Genomic DNA, 7,775 nt, shown 5'->3' with positions numbered 1-7,775 from the left:
TTAGCTTGGCATGTTTTTCGCACATTGTGGGGACATTCTTGAGGTTCGTTTTATTGTTTGTTAACGGATGCTAATTACTTTACAAAACGGCAGCTTTTACCAAGACACGGGAATGAGTTTCTTAGGGTATATACAGCTCAGTTTCTGAATCAATTTCTCCGATTTTGCTATTTATAGGTATATATTTGAGTAAAATGAACATTGATGTTTTATTCTATAAACTACGAACAGCATTTCTCCCAAATTTTAAATAAAAATGTTGTCAGTTAGAGCATTTATTTGCATACAATGAGAAATGGATGAAATAACAAAAAGTCAAAGCTTTCAGACCTCAAACAATGCAAAGAAATCAAGTTCATATTATAATGTTTTAAGGAGTAACTTTTTTAATCACAGTTTTCATGCATGCTCTCCTCCACCAGTCTTACACACTGCTTTTGGATAATTTTATGCCACTCCTGGTGCTACAGTTCAGCTTTTGATGGCTTGTGATCATCCATCTTCCTTTTGATTATTTTCTAGAGGTTTTCAATTTGGTAAACTCAAAGAATCATAATTTTTAAGCGGTCTTAAATGTTTTTTCCACATCTGTACATCTAGGTTAGTTATAGTGGAGCACAAAGACAGCAATAAAGACATTTTCCCACGCCACGTTAAATCCCGAATATAGAAGCAGCTGCTGCCCGTCAGTGTCCAGCTGTGCAGCCTCGAGCTTAGCTGGAGCTCACTCACTGACGATTCGATAATGCCATGCGCAAATGCATGGCGCGATGCCCGAGGTCGATGGGTGGGTGAGTGGGTGGGTTATAAGTTGGGGGGTGATGGAACCGTGACATTTATGAACAGTATGAATGGGGATAACGTTCTAGAACCATGCAGAAAGTGAAGCATTCTAAAAATAACAAGTGTCCATCACGTAGAGCATTAAATAAACAAATCTTGTGTAAAAGAGGGAAAATATTCCAGATCAGGGGTCATTTTTAGCGACCATAAAGTCCAATATTCTAGAACATAATATGACTGGGGAGAACATTCTAAAACTACATAGGGGGGACGTTGGAGATTGGAGTTAATGAGAAAGAACATCTAAGAGAACATTCTAGTACCTCGTACATCAAAGTCAATTTAGTACGTACAAAAAAAAGGTTTATTAAAAAAATACTAATTATGCTCCATGGTGATTATGTTTTGGTCGTTATCTGATTATCCACAGTTTAAAGAGCTGGCAGTATCTTCACGTCACGAGACGCGGATCAGGCATGCTGACTGAAATCACACACGTTTACACCTGATCAATTCACGTGCTTTAGCATTGTATCCTCGTAAGATTTTTGGCACGTGCGTTTATATCATACTTCTATATCATGTGGCTCAAATGTCTCAGACCACCTCTGGTCTAAACTGGGTTGGGGATTGATTTTGTATCTGTTTTAAATGCGTTTTGGGTGCGTTTACATTTACAATTTTAGGTGACTTCCCCTTATCCCGACATAAACGTGATATATCCTGATAGTGGCTGCAATGACCAGGGTGTAAAAATGATTATTTTAGTTGCAAGTAATATAAAACAGTCGGTTGGCGCCGACCTGCATCTGGTGGATCTCTCAACACATCATCATTCACGATGTTCTAAGATGTTCTGCTCTATTAACTGTATTGTCATCCCAGTTATCATGCTGGCGATAGTTCTCTTTATTCACACTGTTCTCTCTGCAATATTCTCCCCAGCGTTTACTGTCCTGAAATGGTCTTGTGTTTTTTTTTATCTAAAACATCCATCTTAAATGTTCTCCCGGTGTAATGCTATATAGTATAGAATGTTCTCCCACTCTCAACTGTTCTAGATTATTCCTTCTTATTCTGACACTGATATATAAAGTTTTCCGCATTCACGTGCAATGTTATCATAATGTGTTCTAGAAGGTTATAGAATGATCTATCTATTCATTTTGAAATGTTGAAATTCCATCGACATTCAGTCTGTTCTAGACTGTTGTAAACCATGCAAATTGTATCCACACAGGTTTAGAATTCTATCTTATTTACTGTTCTTATCCACAATAGTTCTAGAGTTTGGTATGCTCCCCATTCACTTGATTCTTGCTAAAATGTTATTCCCATTAAGATTGTTCTAGAATGTTCTACACATTGCATACTTTATCCACAGTTTTACAACTTACCAATTATTTTTGTATTAACACAGCTCTGCAATGGTATTTAATATTTGCTGATTCAGAAGGTTGCTCAGCTATACCCTTTCTACAATATTTCCTACACAGTTTTACTTTATTTTTACTTTCTCCCCACAGTTTTAGATTCTTTCCCTCACTTTTCTAAAATGTTCTCAAAATCTTATCCACACAGTTCTAGGATGTTCTCTCCTTCAATTATCTAGTTTGGTCCCCAATGATCCTCCTTCTATACCGTTTTCCAGAATCTGATCTCCCTTTTTTCTACTACCAATTACTAATTTAGAATTAAGCAATAAGGATTTTTCTTATCCACCAAGTTCTAGAATATTCGCTTCCAACCACTGGTTCTTTCATCTTCTGGAACGTGTAAAAGAAACAGCTGCCAACATCACACAGCTGTGGCTGGTTCACATAGGAGCTCTGAACGTTGTGAACGTTGGAGCTCTGGACCTCTTCCTCGCGAGCAGGTTGGTCGAGGTAGCACGCGCGTGGAATTCAGTAGTTCCACGAGCCCCGTAGGTGCACCTCAGCCCGAAGTCGCCGTGTACTGTGGGCGTGGTCGCGCGCCGATCACGCCTCCTTCTCGCCACCGACGTCACGCGGACGGCTATTTTGCATGAAAGCACACACTCAAACGCAGACGTACACATACACAGACACCCAGCGCGAGGCTCCAGCGACCGAGCAGCGGCGAAATGGAGCTGCCCGCCGCGGGAGAGCACGTCTTCGCAGTGGAGAGCATCGAGAAGAGGCGCGTCCGGAAGGTTAGAGCCGAGGGATTTAGCGGTTAGGTTTTTCACTGCAGCGGGGTGAAGGGTGTTTGTTGACGCACGAGGATTAGCCTAATCTGGTGCTTGTAAAAAGTTCCTCGCGCTAACGGAAGGTCGTGTGTCTCTTTGCAGGGGCGTTTTGAGTACCTGGTGAAGTGGAGAGGCTGGTCACCCAAGTGAGTTTGTGCACTTAACCTGTGTGTGTGTGTGTGGGTGCGCGCGAGCGCGCGTAAGAGCGGGGGAAGGAAAAGATGAAGTCTAACTTCATTCCGCGCGCACAGCAGCTTCTCCTGCTGGCTGATGCACGACTGCTGCATGCATTTATTGCATTCATATACAGCATAAATTGCATTTTGGAGCATGCATGTGTTTCTAACGTAGTTTTCCATTTGAAAACATTTATTTTTTCTACATAACTGTTTTTTGCACGCGTAACATTAAAGGTGTATTATGAGATGTGTTCGCGCGTGATGTGCATTTCACCCTCTATCTGCTTTTCTGCTTCTCCCTGCGCGCGAGCTGCTGTGAAGATGACAGCCACATTTAACGGGGTTTGGTTGAGAGATCTGGTCATGTTCACGCGCCATCCCCTCCCCCTCATCTCTCTCTCTCTCTCTCTCTCTCTCTCTCTCTCTCACTCACTTTCTCTCTCATACGCCTCTCTTCTCTCTCTCTCTCTCTCTTTCTGTAGGTATAACACGTGGGAACCAGAAGAAAACATCTTGGACCCGCGCCTGTTGGTCGCCTTCCAAAACAGGTGAGGCTTTTACAACTGTTACAGTATCTCTCTCTCTCTCTCTCTCTTTTTCTCTCTCTCTCTCCCTCTGTGGCTATATATCTATCTCTCTCTGTCTCTCTCTCTCGCTGTCAGAGGGAGGGTGCTTGAGCAAACAAGAGCGGGAGAGACATGCGCGCGTGCGCAGAACAGTCGGAATGGTGGCAAAATTCAGACTGCGTCGCATGCTGTATAAACACACCTACACATGCACCATACACGTGCGCGCACACACTCACGCATGTGTATGTCTGTGTGCACATATGCAAGTACATGTATGTACATAGGGCTATATGTACAAATAAAGATACAAATATATTTACACACCCATACACATATCTATGTTAATGCTCTGTACAGACGTACTGCCAATAAAATAGGCATATAAATGTGAATCTATTGACACCATGCCTAATGTGAGGTATGGATTACAAGAGTATAAAGACACCAGCATTGAGCTGTGGAGGAATGTAACTGCAGCATCCAATACTTTTTGGATGAGTTGTGTGTTTGTATATATATATATATATATTTAGTACGTGCTTAAACAGGAGCTACTAGTTCCTAGAAAATTCTCTTCTTTTATTGGCTACTCTTTTCCTTATTATAATGGGGCCTTTTCGAGATTTGACATCATGCTCCTCCTTTCTTAATGGTAATATAATATAAGAAAGCAGCATGAGTGTTTTAAATGGTAAATGTTGGGGCAGCCATGAGCCAAAACACACCCTGATCCTTTTTTGAAACAGTTTCTAGACTTGGTGTGCATTAGTGCGCCCCCACACCACCTCACCCCACCCCGAATTCCACACATTTGCCTCTAACTGGCATCTGCTTGGGCCATTAGTGCTCTCCCTCAGGGACGGGCTATACCAGGGTGAGTAATTGCAGGTCTCTCCTGAGAGTGTGTGTGTGTGGTTTAATTAGGGTTGGGGGGTGGAGGAGGAGTTGGATAGAAAGGGAATTTGATGGGGAAAGGTGATGACAAACATTTCGGCAGAATGGACTATTTTTCATTCCCCTGTAGGAGTGTACTGTTTTGGGCTTACTTCTTCCCGTTGCAGTGCATGACTCATGCCAGACTGATTCATCAGTGAGGTTTAAAATAAATAAATTGACCCTGGTATTTGTTTTTAGTGACACACGCTGAGAGAAGTTAAAAATTAAAGGTGGTGAAATATAAAGGCCTTTTTTTAAATTGAAAAAAAAATGTTTGCCTCATGCTGGGCCGTGGGGTGGAATTTCCCCACAGTTTAGTAATCAAAGCCATGATTATGAGAAACAGCACTGCCTTCATTATCTGATAGCTGATGTATACATGTAACATCGTTGTTGATGGCTTATATTTTGCTTTTGAACCTAAACTGTATGTAGTAACAAGGTTCTATACAAGCCAAATCAGTAGAGGCCTACATACATAACAATAAAATAAGGCATTTATCCTGTCATATTTACCATATTCAACCCAAATATTGCAGCTGAAACAATAACATTCTTCTCTTTCTGCAGGGAGCGGCAGGAGCAGATGATGGGATACCGCAAAAGAGGTCCAAAACCGAAACATGTTCTTACACAGGTGAGAAAAAGTATCTTCTTCAGTAAATTTTCCTTATTATTCAATTATTTTAATTCTGTTTTGTTGTCGGGTCTTTGCACTGCATGCAAGATGGATGAGGAAATTCGTTTGTAATGCAGAATTTGTGCAGACTGGCTTACTTTCTGACTCTATAAAATACTGCACACTGTGTTTAAATCTGTGACTCAGATGGGTGTTGTTACATAAGGAAATAAATGTTCTGTGTAAAAGTATGTAATACACAACCTTTAGTTCAGAAATATAATATGGGCTTATGCCTATTATGCTCAAAATATGGATTAAGTAAGTTTGTATTCTGTTCTTATGACTATTACACTGTGTAGAGTATGTTACTTGTCATGACCAATAGCTGTCTAATAGATGTCTTCAGAGTATGCTGTGCTTTAGTTAAAACATTAATAACAAAAATAATTGTTTGCCTCCAGTGGAATGGCTGTTTAGGTTAGTCTGTCAGAACTGAGGTTTACAGATCTTTTTATGCTTTCATTTCAGGTCCCATCATTTGCTCTGAGATCCAACATCCTTTCTGGCCTGCAAGAGGCATCGCAAGACAATAGCAGCTATCTCAAAATGTCTGTGGACCCAGCACAGACACAGCAGTACCAGCTGAACAGCAAAAAGCACCACCCTTACCAACCCATCTGCAAGGAGAGCTCAGGGGACACTCTGGTCAATGGGAAAAAGAAGCACTACTACCAGCTGAACAGCAAGAAGCACCATCACTACCAGCCCAGCACCAAAATGTACCAGAAGGTGGAGACAGAGCCAGCTCAGACCCTGCAGCAGAAATGGGTTCAAGATAAGGATTCTGGATGTCTTGGCAAAGTGAGGGACATCACTATGGAGCTTGAGAAGCTTCCAGCTAGCCTCGACGGCAATGGAAAGCCGAAACTTGCTATGAAGGATGTTACTCAGGTCAGTGGAATAAGCAGCAAGCTGAAGATTGTGAAGAACAAAAATAAAAATGGCCGCATTGTCATTGTCATGAGTAAGTACATGGAAAATGGCACACTGGCCGCTAAGATTAAAAACGGGGAAGTGGACATGGGGGTGAAGCAGCAACAGAAGTTGCAGGAGAACCAGTCATCTGCAGTGACAGACAGTGTTGTGGAAAAGAACAGGCACTCTAAGAAGCACAGCCCTGAGAATGGATGGAAAAAGGACAGCAAAGATGAGACTAGGCCTTTGCCGTGTGGATTACCAAATGGAGCTTCCTTCCCTGCTGTGGATGGTTCAGTAACGTCAAGCCCACTGGCAGTCAAGACAAATAAATCAGAACAAAAGTCATGCAGTCCTGACCTTGATGATCAACCAGTGCAGTTGACAACCAAGTCCAGCTTAAATCCAAAGCCTTTAGATAAGGGAGCTCTTCATCATTTTGATCAGAGGAACGTCCTGGGAGCTCTCAAGCGGCGTAACTCAGAACCAGACAGACAGCAGGACAGTGAGGCCAAAAAATTCTCAACCTTTCGGAGTTTAAGTGCACCAGGGACAAGTCATTGTCAAAACAATAGTATCCACCATAATGGCCACCAGCACTCAAACGGACACGCAATGGAATTGGACTGCCAGGACGAGCCCATAGACCTAAGCTGCTCACGGGCAAGAAAGGAAAACAACTCAGTCATAAACTGTCAGATTAATGGGGGCTCTAAAAGGGCTGAGCATGCGGCAGGGCCTCAGTCTACACGGACAGAGAAAGAGCAGGACTTAAAACCTGTTTCCAGCTTTACACCTTTTCTTGGGAATATAATAATCACAGACGTAACGGCAAACTGCCTCACAGTGACATTCAAGGAATATGTAACTGTCTAAAAATGACTGCTGCTTAAAAAAATACTTATAAAAAATCTACTGATAACTTTGTTAATTTGTACAAATGTAAAGTAGGCTCTGCTTTCACACCTAAAGATCAGTTTAATTTTTTTATGATCCTGTATAAAATATAAGCTTTGATTCCGATTCATTATGCTAGCTATTCCATATTTGTAATTATGAATCAGCAATGGTTTGTTTCTGTCAGGGGCTTGTTTCCGTTGGCAGTGCTTTATATCAGAAAGCTAATATGTTTAAAAAGCACTTACTTGTGTATGTAATGCAGTGTATTGCAATGCTAAATGTTTTATTGTCCTCTCAATTTGCAATTTAAGAGTTTTGAAAAAACCCTTTTACACACAAAGTGTGTACCTGTATCTTTAGGATCATCTGAGCACATTAAAATCTTATTTTTGTGTGTCAGTAGATTTTCTGTGAATGTGGTTTTGTATATCAGGGCCTGTGCATGGGTGTACATGTGTGTTTGTGTGTGTTATGGTATGAAAGACCCTGCCATGTAAACAGGCAACCCTTTCTCCTTGTCTGATGCAGCAGTAATCGTCCAGGGCCTTGGTATCAGTGCACTTTGCCCTGTCTTTCACAAAATGTGAAGTGTTGGAGGCTGT

General features: G+C 41.6%; 1 protein-coding gene across 1 annotated transcript; it reads left to right on the top strand.

Annotated features, from left to right (window-relative positions):
• Positions 1–2,793: 2,793 nt before the first annotated feature.
• Positions 2,794–7,575, top strand: LOC103045489 (E3 SUMO-protein ligase CBX4). Its single transcript, XM_007234403.4, has 5 exons — positions 2,794–2,956; positions 3,095–3,138; positions 3,654–3,719; positions 5,247–5,313; positions 5,827–7,575. The coding sequence occupies exons 1-5, from the start codon at positions 2,888–2,890 to the stop codon at positions 7,147–7,149; spliced, it is 1,569 nt and encodes a 522-aa protein (XP_007234465.2). The 5' UTR covers positions 2,794–2,887; the 3' UTR covers positions 7,150–7,575.
• The last annotated feature ends 200 nt before the right edge of the window (positions 7,576–7,775 follow it).

The sequence above is a fragment of the Astyanax mexicanus genome, chromosome 5 (genome assembly GCF_023375975.1).
Source record: "Astyanax mexicanus isolate ESR-SI-001 chromosome 5, AstMex3_surface, whole genome shotgun sequence".
Taxonomy (NCBI): Eukaryota; Metazoa; Chordata; class Actinopteri; order Characiformes; family Acestrorhamphidae; genus Astyanax; species Astyanax mexicanus.
This window is presented reverse-complemented; position numbering and strand designations above follow the sequence as displayed.

Excerpts from the sequence above, each read along its gene's own strand:
- LOC103045489 (XM_007234403.4), top strand. The coding sequence starts at position 2,888 with ATGGAGCTGCCCGCCGCGGGAGAGCACGTCTTCGCAGTGGAGAGCATC. Across the intron at positions 2,957-3,094 it reads AGAAGAGGCGCGTCCGGAAG|GGGCGTTTTGAGTACCTGGT; the intron begins GTTAGAGCCGAG and ends GTCTCTTTGCAG. Across the intron at positions 5,314-5,826 it reads CGAAACATGTTCTTACACAG|GTCCCATCATTTGCTCTGAG; the intron begins GTGAGAAAAAGT and ends CTTTCATTTCAG.